General features: G+C 39.7%; 1 protein-coding gene across 1 annotated transcript in view; it reads left to right on the top strand.

Annotated features, from left to right (window-relative positions):
* The window catches only part of tex264a (testis expressed 264, ER-phagy receptor a), a 72,353-nt gene extending 48,790 nt beyond the window's left edge, over window positions 1-23,563 (top strand). The window contains exons 3-4 of the mRNA XM_083939654.1: window positions 15,284-15,455; window positions 22,221-23,563. Of these exons, the coding sequence (XP_083795780.1) occupies window positions 15,284-15,455; window positions 22,221-22,585 (537 nt within the window). The 3' untranslated portion in view covers window positions 22,586-23,563. The remainder of the gene's footprint in view (window positions 1-15,283; window positions 15,456-22,220) is intronic.
* Window positions 23,564-25,575: the final 2,012 nt, after the last annotated feature.

The raw sequence follows: 25,575 nt of genomic DNA, 5'->3' as shown, positions 1-25,575 counted from the left end.
TGTCTGTGCCAAATTGCATGGCAATCCATCCATACAGTTGTCAAGGCATTTCATTAAAAGCACAAATGTCAACCTCATGGTGGTGCTACATGAAGAGTCATCGGCTGATCAAAGCCATGTAGACAGATCTTTCAGTTTTTGACTTCCAGTAATCTGGTTTCTTGTGTGGATATAAACGTGTTATTTGAGTCCTGTTGACAATCAGCAGTGATTTGTGAGCCACATATAATTTTAGTGGAACAGAGCATCGACAGTATATTTCACAATTTATTTTTATTTTTTATATCTTTTATATCTTGTGTGAACAAAAGCTCACAGGTGATGAAAATACTCTTATTGACCTCTGGAGACCACAGCAGCTGCTGACAGAGTCACTATACTATAAGTTCATCATGGGTTTCTGCTTATTGATTGCACGGGTGCATGGAGAGGTTGCAACAAACCCATCGCCCGGCCTTCTGCTCGCCCAGCTCCACAGCCTTCATAGCAATGCCATTTTAAGTCCTCAGATCTCTTCTATCCCCACCCACAGCTACCTTTGCACACTTTCACCAGGACATGGAAGCAAGATGGAGGAGGCCTGGGCTTGCTGAGATGGATGCTGAAAATAGCCCCACTGCAGGCAGAATGAAAATACACTGTTCCGGGGAAGTGTGTGACCATAAGGGACAGTCTGAATTGGACACCTCCATCGAGGTGTGAAGTAGAGTTTTTGTCTCTTTCCACAGATAGGAAGGGGAAAAGGAGGTTATTGCGGGGGTTAGGAGGGTAGACAGAGTAGCTGTAATAGTGCAGTGGGAGTAAATAGACCAGGGGAGAGAGAGAGAACTCAGGGGACTGTCACCAATTGTCACCATGAGTCGCCCAGCTTTCGTATTAATTCTCCTTTTTGTGTGCCTGGGGACCAGGGTGAAAAATCATCCACCTATAAATAGATGTGTGTCTGAATGTGTCCTGAAGCCTGTGTGTGTATTGATGGGTGTGTGTTCAACACAACCCATTGTGATTAAGTGGCTTACACCCATAGCTAGGAGCCGGGGTCTTTTTCCATCTTTCCTAAGGGTCCATGTTAGTTGGAGGCAGTCACTGTGAATACAGGGCTCAATGAATGTTATATCTTCCTTTCATTATTCACCCCTGCTACTCCACCATATCCCAAGTGTCTCCCCTGAGGGGGAGGTGTGCTGTCACAGATTCTTCATGCTGCCAGAACAACACCTTTTTCTGTTGTAGGATGAGTAGTTTCTTCAAATGATAGTCAGGGACGTTTAAAGGAGAAATCTACCTTTGGATGGTCTTTTCGCTAATATCAACCTGTGATGCTGAGTTGTAATTTAATTTTTGGGTAAGCGTAATATCCCTTAAGCTTCCTCATCATCTTCATGAGACGTAGCATGAACTAGTTGCTTTTGATCAAACCTGTGAGCACCGGTCGACTTCCGGTTTGGCAGAGATGGAATAGACACAGGTCGAGTCTTTCTCCCGCAACTTTTGCTAATTTCACGTTTCAAGACCCAGAAAGGCACTAAAATAGTAAAATTCGTCTCGTTTGACGGATACACCACCCAAATATGCAGATGCATTCGACCAGACAGGGCTCACCGCACACTCCGAGAAGCCTAGGCCAGGGCAGAGAGCACGGGCAGTCATCATCAGGCTGCACGGATACCAGGTGAAGGAGAAAATCATAGGCGAAGCCGGCGCCAGGAGAGGCAAGCTACAGTACAGAGGTTCCCCCATCGCCATATATGAGGACTACGCACTGGAGATGCTGGAGCAGCAGCAGAAATACCGAGAGGTGATGTCGGAACTTTACAACTTGGGCTTCAGACCAACGCTGCTGTTCCCTGCCAGGCTGGTCATCACGATAAAGGACAGAGGAAGGAAAAGGCTCTCTTCGGTCAACGAGGCGAAAGCCTTCATAACATCCTCCCACACGAAAGAGACCTGATGGCCGCGCGGTATGTTGATTTCACCGCAGACGAGCCACTGTCATGTTATCTGGATAACATGGATGGAGTTTGTGTATTGCTGACTGTATAGCTGTGCTTTAACCAGCCCTGGACTGACCGGAGTTTATAGACCGCAGTATTAATAGTTAAAGTCCTTACGGACTGCTGATATTCTGTCTGTTAAAGAGTTTTGAACAAAAATCGCTAAATGGACATTTTAACGCCCTGTGGACATTTGAGATCCAGCGTTTTCTGACATTTTCTGATGTTTTTTTATTTCCTGTTTTTTTTAATTTTTTTTTTATTTCTCTGCCTGCTTCTACTAATATGTGAATTGAGATTATCTTTAGTCGGCCTTCGTGCCAAGCACTGGGAGCCCGTCCACATGTTGATTTCAGTTCATTATTATATATTTTCTTGATAGCTTTGTTTAATTTCGTTTTGGATGTTTATCACCCACCGCCACAGGGTTATCTGAAGTATTTTATTTTTTGTGACTCGTTCGATCGAAGAGTTTTAACGCAGCCTGGCACTTATCGAAGGTGACCTGCACCAGTACAGCATATGCATTCTTGCCTATTTATCTTGTTTGATGTGGAGATACTGTATGTCTACATGGCCTGTAGGCATCTTGACACCCTCTGCTGGCTGATTTTACTGTCACTGTGTGTTTGGAATCAATATATACATAATTGGACATATTATTAACTTTATATTATTATTATTATTATTATTATTATTATTATTATTATTATTATTTCTATGCGACTTACAGAGTCAAATACTGTTGGTTAAGGGAGGAGACCCTGGAAGCTCAGTTTAGCTGTAAGTTGAAAGCTGGAGAGCTCAGATGTTTTTTTTTCAATGAGAGAACCCCTCAGATTGGTCACAATGTTATTGTCTTGTTCACTTTATGTTGTTTTGTTGTGTTCTATGTGTGTTTGGGTTCCTCCCGCCTCTCTCTTCTTCCACTACTACAGAATACTTTGGGTCATGCAGTGTCATTCTAACTTTTTATTATTGTTCCTATGGCTAAAGCTGTAAATACAGGTACTACAGTGCGTCTGATTTCCTGGAATACTAAGGGAATGAACAACGCAATCAAAATCGGTATGGTCCTGACACAGTAACAGCACCTTAAGGGGGATGTGATATCACTACAGTAAATACATCTCAAATCAGCTGACACCTCACGTATTAAGAGGGCGTAGATGAGTCACTTATATCAATCCAATTTTACAGATAGAGTTAGAGGGGAAGCCATCATCATTCACAAAAGGGTCCTGTTTGAGCCGACAAATGTAATCCTAGATATTGATGCCCATTATGTCATAGTTTCGGGAACACTTCAGAACACACCAGTGGTCTTAGTTTCGGTTTATGCGCCCACCTGGGATGATCAACAGTTTTTTACAAGGCTATTTGTAAAAATCCGAAACGCTAACCGCAATATCATGGGTGAGGAATTCAACCTGGTGCAGGATGTGACTCTCGACAGATCCTCCCCTTCACAAATTACACTAAATCAGTGTACACAGTAAGAACATTTGCATCACAGTTGGGAATTTCTGATCCTTGGAGGTTTAGAAATCCCTATGCTAAAGCTTTCTCCTTTTTTCCCATGTACACCACACATTCTCCCGAATTGATTTCTTCTTACTCGATAACAATCTCCTCGACTGTGTGAATGTGTGTGAATATCACCCAATAGTCACTTCTGACCATGCTCCTACTACAGATGACATTAGTTTTCCATGGGATCCATGATCACCATTGAGGTTCAGTTCACACTTACTGTCGGACAGTAAGTTCAAAGATTTGGATGCGACCCAAATCCGCTCTTACATAGAGTTTAATGACACCCCTGATGGCTGGTGGAAATTGCAGAGGAACTGGTGAAACTCGATGTTGGTGCATGAAGCGATCAAGTCTACGCAAAACAGGAAATCTCTTGGTCCCAATGGTCTTACAGTTGAGTTCTTCAAGGCATACTCGATGCCTTTTAGCCCCGATCCTTGTGAGAATGTTCAATGACTCCTTTACTAAAGGCAGACTGCCAGCGACCTCGTATGAGGCATCTATTTCATTGCTCCTGAAGAAAGATAGGGATCCTACCTCATGTGGCAGCTACAGACAGGTCTCACTTTTAAATGTAGATTGTTAGATCCTTGCTAAGGTACTCACCCTCTGCCTACAAAGTGTGATGTCATCTTGATATTAGGGAGACACCCATTCTTCAACACTAGAATGCTGCTCAACATCATATTCTCACCTGGGTCGGACAATCCCATGGTCGTGGTGGAGCTAGATACAGAGAAAGCCTAGAGAGCGGGGTAGAGCGGGGCTTTCTATTTTTCATTTTGGAGAAATTTTGATTTATTTCTAATTTTATTTCTTGGGTTAAACCTCTGTATGTAACCCCCTCTGCATCTCAACGGTGGCTGTTCAGAATATTTCCCTCTCAAACATGGGACCAGGAAGGGCTGTCTGCTCTCACCCTTGTTGTTCAACATAGCCGTCGAGCCATTAGCCATCTGGCTTAGAAACCAGAATGAGTGTGAAGGCATCACTCATTTTGGTACAGTCCACAAGCTTTCTTCATAGGCCGATGACCATCTCTTGTTTATGTCAAACCCTACATGCTCCATCCCCCCAGTTTTATCAATCCTGGATCAGTTTGGGCACCTATCAGGGTATAAGTTGAATATTCAGAAGAGTGAGTTATTATTTGTCAACAACTTTGCGAGATCACTCCCACAATCCATATTCCCCTTTAAAACAGCTGACCCTTGTCAGCTTTTGTTCAAGTATTTGGGGGTGTTTATCACCAGCTCCTTCAGGGACCTTTTTCTAAAGAATTTCAAGTCAGACTTGTCTAGACTGTCCCTTGCAGGCCAGGTTAATCTTATTAAGATGGTAATTTTACCAAAATTTCTGTATCTTTTCAAGATCTCCCAATTTGTCTGAACAAACAGTTTTTTACTAATCTAGACCAACAACTTAACGCTTTTATTTGGCAGAATAAACCAGCCCGTATCAAAGAACATATTGTTCAGCTCCCTAAACCTGAAGGGGGACTAGCACTCCCTATTTCCCCCCACTACTTCTGGGATTGCAACATAAATAAACCTTTAAATTGGCTCCGTGGTGGAGTCGCAGATGCCTGTCCGCCCTGGGCTCATACTGACATAACATCTTCCTCCTCCTCTCTGCATTCTACAATTTGCTCACAGCTCCCCATAACCACTCATAAGGTTTCACCTAATCTGGTTGTCGCCAATAATATTAAAATGTAGATTCAGTTCAGGAAGCATTATGGCTTGCAGAGGGTTTCGATCCTTGCCGCAGTTTTTAATAACTATGCTTTTCTCCCTTCTTGCACCGACCCTGCGTTCTGCAGGTGGTCAGGTAAGGGCCTCAAAACACTTAATGACCTGTATGACGAAGGTGTTTTTACGTCCTTTGCATCTATGTCGGAAAAATACAGCCTGCCTAATAGCCACTTTTTTCGGTACTTTCAAATGAGACATTTTATCCAAAAGCAATTCCCACATTTTCTGAACCCCTCCCCCCCGAATTTGAGATAGACCAATTCTGTGAACGTACAACACAAACGACTGATTATAATAAGATCGCTTTTCTGACCCCAGTCCCCACTGTCTCACCAAAAAATGCATGGGAAAAGGATTTGGGGGTAGACATTACTGATGTCCAGTGGAGGGACATTCTAAAACTGGTCCAATCAAATCGATTTGTGCCAGGCACGGCATGTTACAGTGGAAGGTGCTTCTTAGAGCCCATTTCATCAACGCTAAATTGGCTAAGATATACCCTAGTCACAGCGATGCTTGTAACTGTTGTAAGCAGTCCCCAGCCGAAGCTTTTTGAATTTGGTTCCATGTATTTCGAACCTTCATACAGACTCTTAGCACAAATTTGGAACCAAATCCCCTGAATGCTCTTTTTGGGCTTTCTCCGTCTAAAAATCTGCGAAACATGAAATTTTACAATGCCTAAGGTTAGAGAAGGTTTTCACAAAGGGGATCTTTGACAGCAGTCCACAAAACTTGGGACCCACTGCTGACTTTTATTAGTATTAGTCTTACTGTTACTACTGATGATGCTGAGGACACTTCTTAGTGCTTGGAAGGATGGAGATCGGTTATTCGGTTACTTGGTTGGTTATTGTGACCGTGTCTCACATGGGTTGTTGGGAGTGATAGCGGGATTCATGTTGGATTTTTTTGTTATGTCTGCGTTCTTTCACCTTAAAGCAGACGCACTGTACAACTGTCATACTTTTTTCTGTGTACTTGTCTGCAGAATTAAATAAAAAACAACAACAAACAACCTGTGAGCATCGGCATAGCAGCTCGTTGGTTACCTTTTGTCTACGCAGCATCAGGTTAGCCAACATTAAAAGGGAATCTCGGTTTTTTTTCAACCTTGTGCTCAATACTGGAACAATTACAAGAAAGGTTTTTGCCATTAGTCACTTGCACAAAAACACACTGGAAAAGAAGTAGGAAGTGGCTTATGAGTCATGTGGAAGCATAACAAATTCTACTATTCTTATTTTTCACTTTTTTATTTTCACTTTGTTTAGTATTAACACAATTTCAATATTCAAATCTCAGTTATCTGATAAGCATTGTGAAATCTCTTGCATTGGTTTAGGAGGTTATTTACTCTTACTGTTATTTCCACTGTGAAAGTTTTAGAGGAATCACCTTTGTGTGTACAGCATTTGCCCAATTTTCTTGTCAATCTATGACCATTGACTCTGATGAAGAGTAAAGCTCTGCTGACTTTGCTTTAGTTACAATAAGATAGATGGAAAGACGAGCTTCAGTGCAACAGAGGGAAAGGTTTGTGTAAACATCATGCATTTTGGCATGTTGGCTTATAGTACAGTTAAAGAGGTAGTACTGGTTGTCTGTCTTGTTCATAGACAATGCCAGGAGACAATTGTTGGAAATTGTGAGGATCAGATATGTAACCTTCTGTATATAGAACAGGACCACCATCCCATCCTGCTACATTGTCTTTAAATGAAATTACAGCCTTAGATTTTACTTATTCTCATATAAATCCTCCATCATTGATGTCCACCAAACCCCAGGAGTTGTGATAAAGTGTTGCAATTAGCCTTTTTGTTACCTACATGTTTTCTCTGCCTTCCTTGCCTACTTCTATTTAAGTTAGTGATTTTCTAAATTTCCTAAACGACCTTCCAACATCTCCTAGACAACTACACAGAACCTTCAGTGTCCAGCTGAGTTGTATGTGTTGTTGGACAATGAACAGAGTAATGAACAGGAGTGAAAGTTAAAGCATGGTGGTGCGTTTCTGGTTGAAACAAATTAGCATTTTCCTTCATGTATGGTTGTTGAACAATCATGCAAAACATGATGGGTAAAACAAAAGACACTGAAAGATTTTCAGCAATTAAATCATGTCATGTTGTTGCAGGAAATATTGCATGATCCCATGAATGATGAAAATGCTATTACATCTGGATTTGCTCCTCGGGATAAGAACAAAAACAAACACAATGGACTCTGGAGGAAGGATCCATTGCCATTAACACATTAACCCATCAACATACACTATTTAGGTTTTATCCTTACCTCAGACACACTAATGTGCATTTATGAAAACAAACAGAACAGAGTGAGGTAAAAATGTCCTCTTTGTCTGGGTCAATGTCCAGTCAGACCTCCTGATATTTGCTGCAGTTTGCTGCTGGACTTTGTAAGATTGCTGGCCTGTTCAGAGTGAGATTCTCCATCGGCCCACGTCTCTTTTTTTTCTGGCAATCAGCTAGAAGAGCCACTGAGATGAAAGACATGAAAAGAAGAATGAACCTAATGTACAGATCTTTGAAAATGGCTGCTTGATGTTGGTGTCTTTCAAGCCACATCTGGAGCTGGAAGATTGTTTGTGTAAGTGTTATTCATCAGACCTGAGAGGACAGGATATATTTCAGCTGAAATACCATATACAGTGTCAGAACTGAGCTGTTATGCTGTACTTATGGCCCAGTTACTTCATGGCCATGTTTATATTTCAGGGTTAGTTAAGTGATGCAGTAAATCGGGCTCCAGGGGTGTTGTTATTGATGTTTACTTTCCTCTTATTGGTATTTCTATTTGAGCAGCTGCCAGAGAGGTCAAAGACACTATAAAGCCCCATGAGATCCTCCCCTATGCCTGGGCATAGTCTGTTTCTGCATCCTTCAGCCCGCCTTCCACAAACACACACAGTTCACTACTTAAGACACACACACACACACACACACACACACACACACACACACACACACACACACACACACACACACACACACACACACACGCACACACACATCAATATACACACATAAACACGAATCGCAGTGTGAGCCTTTTCCCAGACAATCATCCTAATCATTCCCGATTAATCCAGTGTCTAGTTACATCACCATGTAATCAACTTCCCAATTAAACAAAGTGCCTTTAGCAGCACTAATTTCTTCCTTAAAGTGTAACTCTGAAATTGGACCCCACAGTCTTTTTTGACATGAATATACATCAAATAAACCATTGTGACAAGTTTTTTGGGTGATCACCTATTAACAGAGAAATCCCGGACAGTCATTAGCCATGCCTGGCTGCTAGCGATTGTTCGCGATTTAACTGAACAACTCCCTTAAAACCTCACTGATGTGCAGAATGGCCTAATGCAACCAGCAAACTTACAAGAGAAGATATCATGGTATAAAATCTCAGGCTGATGACAAATTTCTCACATTTTTCCTACATGTCATATAGCCCAAAGAATACTAAAATGATAAATGTCATTTCAAGTGGTGCTTGGAGTTGAGATTTTACCACCAAGGCTCACAAACTAAAGTGTACACTCTGTGATTTTTGTAATTCGAATGCTTTCTTACCCTGAGAAGCTGTAACCACTTACAGTAGTGGAACCAGGTGGTGTTTGGTTGAAATTAAAAACCTGAATACCTTAACTGCTTGATTGCACATAATAAAAAATATTCAACACAATTTATCAATGATTTCTTACTGGTGCGACACCATATGTTTGAGAATATTCTCTTCCAGTAAAAGACGATTTGCATGAGGAAATAAAATGAAGAATATTTTGTATGATAATAGGATCACATATTCTCCATCAGTCACTTATTCTCCACCAATTTTAATGTAAAATGTTTAATAGACAAAACACTTAAGTGCTGCAAGGTCATTACTTATTAAGAGGAGGTTGCTTCACAGAGAATGAGGGGCCAGGACTGAAAGTGACTCATTTTGTAGGACCACAATAAGGTTAGGAACTGTGGGAAATATTGATTTAATGATGCTGATACCGATTGGTTGTTCACTTGCTGGTTCTTTGACCAAGTGATAGATCAGTGATGACAGAGTAAGTGTGATTGAGTCTGCTCTGAGGCAGCAGGGACAAATGGCTGACCTGGTTTAGACGGTTGAGTCCCGTCTGCCTTCGTATCCTGCAAGACAGCACATTTCAAACACAGCAGCTTCCGGAGACAGACGCAGGTTAAGAGGAATCATGTTGACTCCATGATAGGCTATAGGGATATAGATGGCACCCAATCAGACAGCAGCCATGGAGGCAGGGACCAGAAAAAGGAACAAGGAGGAAACCGTACAGCACCTTGTTATATAATTAAAACACCCAAGCCAGGAGCGAATTTTGTTTATGAGAGGACAGTTAATCTGCCATTTCTTTATTCATTTACTTGGTGAGAGGAAATGTGGATTACTGGACAGTGAAATGTAACTTCAAAAGATGTAACCTGCTTTGATCTGCTCATAATAGATGTTAGTAGTGTTTTTATTTTTCTTTGGTTGTCACAGAATAAAGAATAATAGATTTTAGATTGATGTAATTACAGTACGTGTGACATGAAAAGAGCTCAGTTTGTGTCCTTTATTATGGCAGTTGAGAGCAAATTATCATAGTGACTTAGATAACAAACATAACCAGTTTCTTCTGAATCTATTGTTGCTAATGACATGTCTCTCGCCTTTGGAAATAATGCTAAGTTACCATTGTGGGTAGTTTGCTAGTTAGATGGACATGCTAATGAAGGGAAGAAGGAGTATGGCTTCAAAGGATCCTTTGTACACTTACAATTACAGTACGTTACAATTGCTAAGCTATGATTGGACCACATTTTGGGGGGCAGGATTTAGCGAACAGGCAATTGGATATAATACATTTGAACACAAACAATATTGTTCGCACAAAGACAGTAAGGATTCTAGTTGGTATGAAGGAAATAGAGCCATTTATGGTGTCTAGAGTGCAACATGAATAAAAAAAATATTTTTTCAGAGGTAAATTTTAATAAATGTATCAAATATTACAGTTAATGAGTCTATTATGTGTACCTGCTTATATTTAATTATTTTTTTCAGATAAGAATGCAAATAAATATATATAATGTGCTTGTATGTTCAAAAGAAAGAACATAATTAAAATGCCCCTACTCCACTATCTATACTTTTTCTACAATTTCTAATAAATGTTATCTTAATTAAAGTTGTAATATTATTTGAAGAGGTTGTATGCTGGTCTGGTTTACATGTGTAGGTTATCTGTACCTTTTTGCAACAGTGACACTGTTCCAAAACACATAAGGAGTTGGGTCAGATATGTATAAATTATTGAAGCAACTCATCATGTTAAAAGTAGAGTGAGTGATAATGAAGAACCTATTCACATGTGGAGTCACAGAGTTCTTTGAAATACATCAAAGGGCAACACTCTGGATATCAAAAGAAAGTGGAACTGAAATTAATATTATAATTACAGAGTAAACATTGGAAAATACCTGCAGGGAGGGGCACCTTTTAATAAATACCTCTGTTTTGAAGAGAGTATGAAAGAGAGATCCAAAATACCTCAGCACGTTCTTGTCAGCTCTCATGCTGACAGAACTGGTCCTTTCAAACTAATTAATAGCATAAATATGTTTGCAAAGGTCTCAGTTGGGTAAGAAAATACACAAAGAATCAGTGATGCAGAAATTATAGCTTGAGCCAACGCCACGAAGCAACAGACGGCAGATCTATGCCGTGCGGCTGAGCTAAAGCCAGTTTAGGTTTTGGTGAACCATCATAAGCAAGCAAGCTAACTTTAGCTTGGTAGCTGTAACTTGCTATGCTGAATAGATCTGGCATTGTTTGCTCTATTACATTAGCTGATAAGCTAATCTGCATGCCGTAAGCCAATCAGATCAGCCCTGGAAGTCTGGATGAATTAGCTGACGTGATCTACTCAAGGCACTATTTTGCGGGAGCGTTCCTATGTTCCCTGGACCCTCTGTTCCGTGCTTTGTACGTCACCGTAGAACATTGGACTGTTTTTTTAAAAAAAGGTCTGATGTTCCCTGCTGTTATTTTTTACACAATCAGTGTCAAATAACCTGTCAAATAGGCTCATGTAGACCCTAACACTACCTCCTAACCCTGCCCCCAACCGTTACCGTAGCCGTACCAAAATGCTGAATTAAATCGAAGGCAGAGGCTTATGCGACTGGAGAACATAGGACCCTTCCGATGACCCCTATTTTGCTATGTCAGCTAGCTTGCAATTTAACTACATTAGCAAGCAAGCTAACATTAGCCTGCTTAAATCACAATATATTTTACAGGTCAGTGTTTCGTCTACAATTTTGATCAGCTGCAGGTGAAAGGAATCCATGCATGCTGTGCCTTCACTACACCCACTCTGCAGTGGCCAACAGCCTGCATAACCTCAGCCAGCGAAAACCCCAGCACCGGGGGTCTGATCCTGGCCCTGAGTCTGACTCCCTGATGGAGCAGCAAACCTGTTGTTGCCGTTACAGGTCAACCGTCAACTGTAGGTCCATCTCCAGGTCGCTGCTTCAGAATGTATAATGGAAGAACAGCATGTGTGGACTTTTGTTGATGTTGGCTGACTCCATTCAGTTGTCACTATTTACTGTAGGCGAGAGGTGAGGGACTCGGGAGCGCACAAAACGTCACATCCCTTGGAGTTTCCCGGGAAATCCATCCCGAAACCTTTACATAAAAGTCAATCCATAGTCTGATACAGACAAACCAAAAAAGTTAGTGAAGCTCTTACCAGAGTGATGCATAATCCAGTGACAGTCTCACACTGTCATTGAGTGCTGGGAATATTCATGATTTCATTTCTACCAAAGATAATATGAGGTGATTTCCTGACGAGTTCGTCCTCCCTGGATGATGTTGTGTAAATCAGTAAAATCACCTGACGTAGTCTCTGGTGGGAAATGTGCAGTCCCTGCTGGCACGTGGGTTAACAGAGAGAATATGATAATTAGAAACAAGTTACTGTTTTAACAAGGTAAATTCTGCTGTCAGTAATGCACACATATACTAGTACACATCTTTCTCACATGCACTTTTCTTTCTCTCATCTGTGACAGTATCCCTTGGAGACGTGTGTGTGTGTGTGTGTGTGTGTGTGTGTGTGTGTGTGTGTGTGTGTGTGTGTGTGTGTGTGTGTGTGTGTGTGTGTGTGTGTGTGTGTGTGTGTGTGTGTGTGTGTGTGTGTGTGTGTGTGTGTGTGTGTGTGTGTGTGTGTGTGTGTGTGTGTGTGTGTGTGTGTGTGTGTGTGTGTGTGTGTGTGTGTGTGTGTGTGTGTGTCTTAAGTAGTGAACTGTCTAAGTCTAGATTTCCCTGCTCATTATCGGAGGAGGTTCAAGGAGATGGGCTCTCATTTGCATAGGCAGCCCTGGGGCTGGAGCCCCTGTGTGTAGCAGCCAGGTGATTCATACCAGCTCCCACAGTCTTATTTTGCTAAGGATTAGATTAAAACCAATCAATCAGCCTAGATCACCCTGACCAGGGAAAATGGGTCAGGTTACTGGCGTGAGACCATCCAATGGGGTTTTTGCCCTCTTAGTGTAGCCCAGAATAACCCAATGGCAATATTATTAATTATGTACATTCACTTGAATTTAGAGACCAGGCATTTATGAAATCCTAGGAACGTTCACGCAGCTTGGGGCAGACCAGCATGAGCATTAAAATTCCTATAAAGAGAGTTATATTACATAGTGGATGTGATCCAAGTGGATCTGTGTGGAAAGGAAATGTAGGAAAAACCACAAGAGATCCCAAACAAAGACAAGTGTAACACTAAAGTACTACTTAATGAAAAAAGACTTAGAGGATAGAGAATTAGAGGAAGTACAGTTTTAGAGATTTGCAGAAACAGCTTCTTAAAAGAAATGGAAGTTTTTCCTACTCGTCACTTTAGATTTTACACGTAAGTATTGAGCTTGAAGCCTTTTTTCTAAAGTAGAGGGTATTACATTTTTCATGTTGAAAAACACAAAGTTTGTAGAATATCTGCAGCTAGTGATAGGATCAGTAATAGAATACTAGACAGATAGATACTTTATTCAAGTATAATTTTAAAGCAGTTAAAATCAAATATTATGTTATGTTATGCATCAGTGATAATGTTCCACTCTTGAGGCAGTTTTTCTGTACTGTGTACTTCAACTACTGTAGCAAATAAAGGGGATTGTTGATTGTTTTGGAGATCTTAGAAATAAGAATATGAGTGCTATCCATACAGTATGTTTTGTAGGGCTGCAACTAACAATTAATTTCATTAATAATAATCTGCTGATTATTTTCTCAAATATACTTTTGCTGCCATTTTGCATGAAATATTCACGATTAATCAGAATAATCAATTATCAGAATAGTTTGCGATTACTTTTCTGTTTATCAGTTAGATTTTTGCGGAACTTGCGTTGTTTGAATTTAATCTACTGGTCATGTATTTCTGCATGGTATCTCATATTAAAACATTTCTGTGTCACTTTGCAACCAATCCTAGCTGAGACCGGCCTGTGCAGCTCACCCCGGCCTCCTCCTGCTGCACTGTAACAGTGCATTGGAGGACTGACGTCTCTGCAATCCCCTGAGAAATATATGAAAGCACAAAGCAAAATTATGCAAGGCTAATGTCCTCTTTAGAGAAAATATGGTATAATATTTATAAAGTCCCCACTTTTTACACACACCACAGGAGGGTGCAAATGTAGACACGTAGATGTGGATGGTTATGCAACTTTAATGGACTCACATGGGTGGGCATATTCATATTAATGTGCCAAAGACATAGTGTTATGTCAGCAAAATGAAGACATTTTAAAGCTACATATCTCATATATTCTGCATGTCTGAGGTATTCTGCCCATCTAAAACCATCACAGTTATCTATCTCAAATTGTATAAGTTTTTGAGTATCAAAACAGTTGATAAAGCAGAATTGCAGGACCTTTCATAAGCGCACTGCCTGAATTTCTACTTAAATGTTCTGATCTGCTTTTTCTTATCACTGATTTCTAGTCACAGCTTATAATAACTTCTGTGTTTGTCTAATTTTCTTTCAAATCCCAGCAAGATGCAATTGTGAAAGGTTAACACATTCATTAGAGCGACCTGTAAACGTTTGTGAAGGTGTTGCACAAACTTCAGATAATATTCAGGCTTCAATCGGGGATTTTTGAGCACTGCTACAGCGTACAAGCGGTGTTAAAATGCCTTTTGTTATCAGTGGTGGAAGTAACACATTACACCTAGGCCCACGCTTATACTGTAACAATATATTTTTAGAGGGAAAGAGCACAGATATGTTGTTTTTTTTTTTTGCATATGTCTTTCTGTCTGTCGCCACATTTTGTCACACGATATTTCACAGGTTTGTCGTAGAGGTCAAAATTAAGGCCTAATTAAAAAATGGATGTGGTACGAGCAAGGCACCGGACGTAAGGGGTAGGTAGTAGTGAAGGGACCATTGCTCCCCCACTTTACGTACCTGGCCCAATTTGGCATCGCAACTGGTGCGACCCCATCGCAAGATGGTCAATAGTTAATTTGACTTTTGATTATGAAAGAAGATTCAGGTTATTTAAATGCTTTCTATAGAAATGAAATTTACTGTTAATTTGGACCTAAGGGGTTTTGTTTCTAAAGTTCTTTGACTTGTTTACAAGTTGACATATAATGCAATTTATTTTGTACCCTAAAGGTATTCTTTAATTAAACAGTAGTATCAGATACCATCATAACCCCCAGACCCTCCCCACAATCCCTTTTTGTAATGTAATGCAGTAACGTATACATAGAGTTCTTTTTAACTTACCAATTTTGTACTTTTATTTAAATACATTTTTACACAAGTACTTCTGCATTTAACTGCGTATGATGTTCTAGTACTCTTTCCAACTCTGCATGTTATACATCTAAACCTGCACGTTGTCTCTTTTTCTTCCGCAGGACAGGAAGCTGTGTGCGTTTCCAACTATTGAGATCTGTAGCTCAGATGTCATCAACTACATGGTTCCACTGTCTAGACAGACAGATTTCTTTGTCCCAGAAATGAAGGAGGAGGTGAAAGCAGATGTTAAAGAAGAGGACTCTGATGAGGACAGGGGAACCGACATTACAGGTAATGTTCGAAATAATTCAGTCATTAGGAAATAATTGAAAGCATCAGCCAAAAATCTCCCCCAACATAATATCAAACAGAAATGTCTGTATTTCACTGGAAAATAACTGATTCATCCAACGTGTTATTTTGTCATCTAATCGCAGTCTAATGAAGCATGCAGGTAGAACCACAGGTTTCTGCTCTATTGAGACTATAGCTTGTCTCAGTTTGAAGCAATCAAAGAGGAAATGTGTAGCAACTTTTAATTTGAACAAAACAGCACTGACCCCCCTTGTGCCCCTCACTGAGGACATGAGATATATATGAGGCTCTGTAATTGTTCTGTCACAACAAGTGTGTGTCGTCAAGTGCAATCTTCTCTGCTGCTGTTACTCTTTCAAACCTACTGGACCTGTAGGCTGGACCCATGGCAGTATTGACTTTCTCATTGTACACATCACTACCGAAACGAATGGTGTTGCTTTGATGCAGCAGAGTGAGGTGGAGGTGGGCTAATTTACATCAGGTGCGGTCTACCTTGAGCTCAGATCATGTAACATCCCTTGTAACACAGCTTAAATGTGACAGACGTATCAGGAAGAAGATCAAACACGATCTGTACAAGTTAACGGGTCTGTGGCATGTTTAGATTGGTGCTGCCATCAAACAGAGTGGCACTGCCTGAGACAAGTAAGGGCTATCTTACTGAAAACATGCTATCTAAAGAAACAGCACAAATGTCAACTGTGGTGCCACTAACATTATGTTGAACATCAGAAGAGTCACGGCTATTTACAACTTTAAATTAGTTTGTCAGTATCACCAGACAGAGACAGCGTTTTAATTATTGTTTGCTTTTATAACAAATGAGAATGTTCATCAGAACGGACTAAAATGCCAGAAAAAGTTTTACTACGGTAATTCACATAAAATAAGTTGATCTTGCATGTTGTCACACACTTTTAATCAAACATGGAGCTTCAAACAAACATGGCCGTTGTTGACAAGAGAATATGTGTTTATTGGCTGTGAAGTCTAGCTTCTCACAGAGTTCCAGAAATTATATAATGTGAACATGTACAGCTCATGCAGTATAATCCCAGAGTTAAAGCTATTCTTACCTTTCTGGCATTTTTAGACTTTTCTTTTCTAATCTTAAAATGCTCCTGATAAGCGTATGGCAAAGTTAACCTACTACTAGCGAATTCAGGGTAGGTCGATCCCCCTCAACTTCGATAGTAGGAGGTTCCGCTTTGACAGGCATTCCAGTGCCATAGGAAGTCCGAAACTTCAGACTTCCATGGCACTTTAACGCAGCTTTTCCCTCTCAACGCATGTGCCGGGGAGGAGGGGGCGTCAGAGGTCAGGCAGGGGGAAGAGGGTAGCACTTTTGAGGGAAGCGCTGAGTGCTTTAATGCAAGAAAGGTAAGAATTGCTTTAACAACGGTTAGTAAAAAACCTGCAACAATGGTGGTGGTATAGGGAGGCAAAGTCCCTCCCATTCTGGAGGACTTTATTTCACAAAAAATATGTAATTGTCAATTTAAAAGATAATGTTTAACAGTTTTACAACGAACTGTTTTTTTTTCCTTGCAAAATGATCTTTTAAATCAACAAACATCCTACGTATGTGTAATTCATGACAATTCAAACATGATCAAAACTGAATTTGTCTCTTCCAGCTCACTACAGTACATATTTGTATTGAATTAAAGTCCCATGGTGATCAACCTGAAGGGGAGTGACTTTGCATCTTTATTGGGAATCTCTCCCTTTTCACTACCTAGTGTCCATAGCATGGATAAAACATTTTGCTAAATGCAATGATGCACATTTCATAGATGTGCAGGTGATGGTTATGCAACACTGTGCCTGTCACAATTATTACAAAAAAAGTATTATTTATAAGTTCCTGAAATTTAAATTCAGTGCTCGCTACTGAATAGAGTAAACCATGCAATATAAATTTTCATCAACAGGTTCGTATGATATCTTACAAAATATGACTATTCTATTTTGTGAAACAGTGACTGGAAGTGGACTGTGCGGTTAATCTTAGGCAACAAAAGGTGATCGTAAATGGATGAATTACACACGAATTACAGTGCTTTACCTTTCGTAGTTATATGTAAAATAGTGGATGAGGACAGCCTGAAACATTAAGGTTTTATTGTGTTGGCAATAGAAAATGAATGAATGAGGGAGTAAAATGAATATCCTTATGAAAAAAAAATGTGATTGCTTAAACAAAAGACATTTACTGCAGTATCCAAAATCCCATGGTGAAATCCAATTCATATTCATCACATGGAATCAAATTAGTCCAAATGAGGATGGTTACATAAGCACAAGCCTTTGGGATCACAATGCAGATGATTGGCTGTAAAAACACTTCACATACTGTATGCTGTAGGCTCTGTTTCTAGGTGTGTATTCATTTGGAAGCACTCAACACTCAGGGTCTCTATTGTTCACAAGCTGAGAAAGAGCTATTGCGTGATTGGTGGTAGCAGAAATCTAAATACTGTAGAGTTTCAAGAGGGACCACATTGCAAAATGTTACTTTATCCAACTTTATACTGTACAGCTTAGGGATTGACCAATATGGATTTTTTTAGGGCCGATGCCGATACCAATTTTTGTTCATCAGCCTAAGCCGATGACCGATACGAACTGCTGATTTTCTTGAGCCGATATTTGGAGCCGATACTACTTTTGCTCCTTCAATTTAAATCATAAAAATGACACAATGATGATAACAAATGTTACGAGTCTCAATTTAGAAAAAAGTAACATTTATTGAACTTTAAAAAAGGCGTCTCCAGCAACACAGAGCTGTCTGTGGATGCCTGTCTATAAATAATGAATGGGAAAAATCAGTCGGCATCGACCGATACGATATACCTAAAAAACGCAAATATCGGCCGATAATATTGGCTGGTCGATGTATCGGTCTATCACTAGTACAGCTGTACCATATATTGTACGTTTGCTGTTACCACTTGTAAAAATTGGATTGTAAACTGATCTTAGTTGTTCCTTTGGAAAGTTTTGAAGGCAGGTTAGAGGGTTTACGAATGTCTGTCAATTTATTGAACTTTCAGTTTACCTATGTTGTGGCTGGTATATCTGTGTGTTTTGGATTTTGTTAGGGTATTACATGAGTTTTGGGGCTCAGTAGCCACTGTCAGAAATTGAAATTGTGTATGTGTGTAATCCCAGACACTGCTGAGCTTCCTTAATGAGAGGCAGATCAATCAGTGGAGCTGAGCTTTTTGTCTGACAAGCCTCTGGTGAAAATCCTGCACCGGCACCTGGGAGATTGCCTTCGACTTTTCATCCCTCAACTCCACTGTCCACATTATAGACTGTCTGGACCATAAACTGTGCCTGCACCCAAACATTTGTCCCGCTCCTACCATCACAGCCCACTGAAAGCAAGTAAACACCCAAACAAAATGAAAACACTATTATGATAATCTGGTGATCACAGCAGCCACTGTTTGTGCTGTGAGAAGCTTGTTAATCTTTTGATGACACAAACCAGCCTTGGTGTAAAACGGGCCAGTGGACTCCATTCTCTATCGTTTTCTACCATTCATACCACTGATAAATGGTCTCTTCATCGCAGAAAGCCACAGGGGACTTATTTGAACGAACTAATTTACAACCTAACAAAGTATGGCAGGCTTTTTAAACTTGTCAACTAATTTGAAATCGGTAATTGTACATAAGCTTTTAATTAACATCTTTTTGTTTGTATTAGCTCTATAATGACACATCATTCGGTAATAATGCTCAATTAAGAGACATTGAGTTTGTTTGCATCCACCTTTTTTATGTGCTAGAAACATGAGGAAAAAGTCAAAATATGCCACAAAAAAGTACTTGACTGAGGTGTTAAATAAAGCAAAATGTTATAAAGTGCAGTGGAAATGGAATAAATTATGACATGAAAAAATGTGACTTAAGAGGACGAACGGGAGTTTGTTAAAGAAGGGCCCAACAGTTAAAAACCCACTGAATATTTTGCTCCATTTTGAAATATAGATTAAATATGTGCAGACCGTTGATGAAATGAAAACAAACATAAATGCCAAATTGACATCATATTTTCCACATTGTTTTTCGTTATTTGAGGTTAGACCGGTGCTCTTTTAATTTCATCATCTCTATCTGCGCCCTTATCTCCTGCAATGATTTTGTGGCATCCGACTGGAGAATTATTGCCACCAACTGTTCATCGTGATGCGCCAAATGTTCGAAACAAACTCCAATGACAGATAAGACAAGCAGCTGCTTCAGTTTTAAGAAACAGTTCAGAACATAGTTTTTCTAGCATCAATTATCAACATTATCAGCATATTTGTATTACTGTTATCTTATCTGTTATATTATTATTATATTATTATTTCTTGTTTTCAGACCTGTGTTATTGATTTATTTCTCTAGTAAAACACTTTGAGCTGGATTTTATGTCATGAAAGGTGCTATGTAAATAAAATGTGCCATTATTATTATTATTATTATTTTTTTATTTTTTTATTATTATTTATGAGGAGTACCCTTAAATGCTTCCTCCTCCCAGCCCTAATTTGTAAACAATAAGATCCATCTACTGTATCATCTCTTAACTTCTGTTTATGCATGTTATTGTCACACTTTTCTCGACTCTGATTCTCTAAACTCTAAGCATGCCTCAGCCCTATCTGTCTCTAATTACCTCCTTAAAAATCCTCTCCTCTGTTCTAGACAGTTGGAAGAACAAGACCTTGATTTTCTGCTAATAATCCCAATGGGCCCAATTTAGAAACTAATTTAGGCAAATGTTATCTAAAAGATTTTCAGAGGCACAGCTGGCTTCAACTAGGGTACCAATTTCAGGACTTGCTTGCAGCTGCAGAGGGGGTGAAAGTTGTCCAGTGTGTTGAGGCTCTTCCTCGGGGGGGCTCTCCACCCAATTACCCTAAATAGACCCATTATTTCCCGTAAAATTCCTTTAAATTGTAAAATTAGTCTCTTTGGAAAATTCCTTTTAAGGCGACATGCAAATGAAATATAAATCTTTACTTGCACTGCATCTATATTCATTTTAAAGCAATACATCAGTCACATCACATTCACACCAGACCTGTTCCACTGAAGACCATCCCCAGTGCTTTAGTTTGGACCTGCTAGCTAATCAACAGGCCCATAAACAGATATTATGAATAATAGAAATGGACTTCCCATATAAGATATTCTTTACTGCAGACAGGATCAGATCTGCTGGATGTGATAATTAGATTGATGAGTGATGTTGAGATTCAAATGAATAAAAAGAAATGACTGACCTCTGCGAGGAGCCCAGAGACTCCCTGTTTAGTGTAATTGTGTGATGTGTGGATGCGATTTATTTGGAGTGTGAAAGCAGCAGGATAATAGCTTGTGTTTTAGTGCTCTGTGGGATATTCAAGTCAACTCGAGTTAGATTTTATTTGTGGAAGACATTTTATATGGAGGCTGTTCATGTCAAACCAAATAAGATCAATTAGGTCCATGCAAAAATAATAAAAGTGTTAATATGTTGCACAAGGACAGGAGAGTCAGAATGTTTTCAAAACAATAAAACAAGTCATGTATTGGAAAAACTAACCAAGAATATGACATAGAGGATTTAAGTCTGCTTTTAGCAGATCAAGCTGTTATTTTTTACACACCTTAATTTATTTCAACCTTCCTGTAAGATGGATTCATATTAATGGATTTTCACATTCCCTTTTCAGCATTATTTAACTTCTGGTTCGCTTACACACAATCACCAAAAAATAACAGCCGTAAGATGGCAGTTTGGTAACAGAATCATAGATCAAAGGCCAATTAAATTCAGATTTAGGCTGAAAGCATTAGCAAGCCGATCATGTGGGTAAAGAAATCTCCATCAATTAAGCTAATGGACATTGTTCATGATGATTTCAGATGCGCTATGTGCTGCGGACAGCAGAAGCAAGAATATCCCCTCCCTGCAAAGCTATAGTTAGCTGTCCTATAGCACACTACATAAAATGGAATTAATGTATTTGAGTTTATATGAAAGATTTTCTCTCTCTTTAATAATCTGGTGCCTCTGAGCTAAGCAAGCACATTGACTCCTGATGAGATTTACTAACCAGGTTCTTGCTGAAGAAAGTGGGGTTGGTATCATTATAATAAAGTTACTTGAAGATACAGATCTGGGGAGTTTTAAGTGGCCAAAGAATCAGAAGTTTCATAACACAAATGTTATTTTACTGAGCTGTGTGTTAAGGATGAAAATGCATATACGCACATCTTTACACCCTTGCATCATCTTTAATAAGGTTTATTACAAGGCGCACTGTTAATGATGGTTTCTGTATTGACCTTCTCTTTGCCATGTTAGCAGCATAAATATGCTCTATATGGCAATTTCTGTCTAGCAGTTGATTGGTTCAGGCTATTATATCTCAACAATGATGTTGACATTTACTGGATGGGTTGTATGTAATGGATGTCATCATCTAATCATCTAATTCTAATGACTTTTGCATGGATTATCATGAAAACTGGTCCATATATGTATGGTCCCAGAGGATGAGAGAGAATGATTATGAACAGGATCCAGAATTTTGTGCTACACCCCTGGCAGTACAGGGTAATTAAAACTTTTTTATTCAGTGTGCTCTTCTGAATTGTGTTGGTAGAAGTGATTTCTTAACTGCAATCATTTTAGTTTGTTTTTGCACACACTCCCTTTTTGTCTTTCTCTTTCTTGTGTTGCTGCAGGTGCAGACTCCCACAGTGACGTGAGTTCAGTGAGCGGTGGCGTGCCCTGGGACAGCAGAGAGACATCCCTGGCTGCTTCCACGGCTGCCTCCCTTGCATCTTCCCTGCCTCTAAGGGAGGTAATGGATGCAAATGAAGACATTAAGCACAGGGACAACAGCGATAGAGGCTCAAATGAGTCTATGGGCAGCGGCTCGTCCTTTGAAGAGCTTGACATGGATCAGGAGGAGCAGGAGGCAGGAGAAGAGAGGGAAGAGAGGGGAGATGGAGAAGAGGCGGAGGTCCCTGAGGGTGAAGACGGAGCTAGAGAAGCAGTTGAACTGGTGGCTGAGAAGAAAGAGCCCTTTGGGGATGGAGAGGAGTAGGGAGGGATGCTGAAGAGATAAGAGATGAGGCCATGTGACACTGGCATGCTAGGGAGTTTCTCAGTTGTTGCTGGCTATCTGTCATGTAATCTTGTTGGTGGATCTAAAGCTGTTCATGCCATGACCAACATGTCGTATTTCTGCGCCTTCTAATTCTCTTTTTGAAGCCTGTACTTTTTGTTATACTGTAATCTCTTTTTTGAAAATATGATTCTGATCCTATATTTAAACTCAGGATAGAACAACATTTGGTTAAGTCTTCTTGAGTAAACCTCATTTCCTCTGCACATGGTGTGCAGCAATTGAGAGGCGAGATTTGTTTAACTCGATATTTCATTTCCAACTGTAATCCTGTGTGAATCCCCACCATCCTCTTCAGATTAGAAGTGACACTTCACTTTAGATTAACATCAAAAGAAGGACACTAATGCCAGCGACCCTGGATCATCATACAGCATATTTTTGCTTGTGTGTTACAGTTGATATTGTACCCCACTTTCAAGGTCATGTTAAGGAATTTAAATGTAACGTGTTGGTGTGCATTACTTTGGTGTCTTGATATACAGTCACGATGGGGTAAAAATGTGTTGCAGCTATTGCTGTAGAAACTTCGACTGACCTATTTCAGTGTTCTTCTTCTTCTCTTTTTTTTTTTTCAATTTGGAAAATAATCTATCACACAGGTAGAGTGTGAGTCAGAAAAATTTCCATCAACACCAGTAAAGTAATATCACCGAAGCCTCCAAGTCACCATGACTAGGATTTAAAATGTAACTCAAAGATGAAAACCTCTCCCCTGGGATAATGTACAGAACATTTTATTGTCAACCTGTGCTCAGATAATTTCTTTAGTTTTTTAACGTAATGTTATCTTCTGTAGAAGGTTTGTTGAACCACCCTACAGTTCTGTTTGTAGACAAAATTCACTCTCTTACAGAGACTAGTTGTGATGTGGTCGTAGGTTGAAATTGTTGGGACATTGGTAATGTACAGCACATTGCTATGGTTGTGTCTTTCTGTCTGTAATAAAATTTTAAAACGAAAAGTTCAGGTGACAGGAGTCAGTTGTGCATAGATATTGTTGCACACACAAAGAAAAATCACATATCCTTTCAAATGATTTTAATGTAAAGCTACATCATTATGCCGCATTCAAACTGAAAGAGATAGACGCAATAGAAAGCAGCGCGATTTCGTACAGCATTGGACGCATTACTCACGTTAGTTAAAAGAAGTTAGAAAATTGATCTATATTTGTGTCCAACACCTTTAACGTGTTAGTTGTATATATTGAACTTATTAGCCAAATCCGAGATGCTGTGGTGGGCAGGCAATCAGAAGGGAGGAGGGGGTGATGAGGGGTGCGACTAATGGCCACAGTATCAGCACTACATGTAAACAATGGAGGAGAAGATAATAGTAGCGGTATGCGGGCATCCAGAGCTGTACGACCAAAGCTATGGTTATCTCCATGGTTGATGAGAGAAAGGAACATCAGATAAAAAATGTTTATATAGGCGGGTTCGCATTACATCAAATTGCATGGCATGTTTAGCACATTTGGTGCGATGGTCCAAATATGATCCAAACATGATCAAGCAGTGCGCTGCTCACTTTTCTTTTTCATCGGGTCTATGCTAAGGCAAAGACATCAAATTCAAAAGTTGAATAAAAGAACAAATAATGTCATAATTTATCTTTCAGTGCAAGTTGAGAAAATCAAGCAAAGCTGTTTAAAAGATTTTCTTGAGGGAGCATATTCCCCTGGCAAACTTAAAATGTTTAATCAGTGTGCACAAAATTATACAAATGCGGGTTGCCTTTTGGGGAGCACAAATGTTAAAATCACAGAATGTTATTGTATCTGAATTCTGCCTGTCACCTTGGCAGAAGCCATGTTAATCTGAGCAGCATTTGAATGAGAGGTTTGGCATTTGTGTTGCAGTTTATTTAATCAGCTGTGAGTAAAGCCGACGAGGAAGAATAGGCTCCAACAGGCAATTGATGTTTGATGGACACACGTGTTCTTTAGCCAGTGGTCCTTAATGAGCATCATGACCCACAAATAGAACTGTTTTATTCAGATCCAGCACCATAGTAGGCACAGTCCTTTTACTGATTAATGCACCATCAACCAGCTGCTGCTTAGGCCAACATAATGGTGGACACTGGCTTAGCACACATAGATCATGTATTACAGATATAACCAATAAACTGATGCAGTCATTTAGAAACAATGTCTTTCTTAGATAATTTGTCTAAGGAAGAGAACAGATACGTTTTCTATTTTAACTTATCGTTGTGAATCACGGGGCGTAAAGTCGTGGGGTGGTGACCCTCAAAACTGCTGCTGTGGTAGTTCCTGCTACAATAGGCGTCTCCGGGCAGAGGTGATTCTAGAGTGTGTTGGGGGCCCTAAGCAAAAATTCACGACCAGCGTTCATCACCATTTTGATATAAATAACAACAAAAACAAATGCTCCATGTAAAAGAAAAAAAAATTCAACAGTGAACATTTTAGTTTTTCAAAATATGAATATAAACATTTTAAAAAACATATCATTCTAACATATTTACACTACTGTTCAAAAGTTTTAGACAGGCATGAAACAATTCTGTAAACTAAGAATGCTTTCAAGAATTGAAGTGTTAATAGTTTATTTTCATCAGTTATAAACATGCAGTGACTGAACAGAAGAGAAACCTAAATCAAATCGATATTTGGTGTGACCACCCTTTGCCCTCAAAACAGCATCAATTCTTCTAGATTCACTTGCACACATCTTTTGAAGGAACTCGGCTCGTAGGTTGTTCCAAACATCTTGGAGAACTAACTACAGATCTTCTGTGGATGTAGGCTTCCTTAAATCCTTCTGTCTCTTCATATAATCCCAGACAGACTGGATGATGTTGAGATCAGGGCTCTGAGGGGCCAAATCATCACTTCCAGGACTTATTGTTCTTCTTTACGCTGAAGATAGTTCTTAATG

Source organism: Echiichthys vipera (assembly GCF_963691815.1).
Source record: "Echiichthys vipera genome assembly, chromosome: X".
Taxonomy (NCBI): Eukaryota; Metazoa; Chordata; class Actinopteri; order Perciformes; family Trachinidae; genus Echiichthys; species Echiichthys vipera.
Note: the sequence above shows the minus strand (reverse complement) of the source record. Positions and strands in the feature narration are given on the sequence as shown.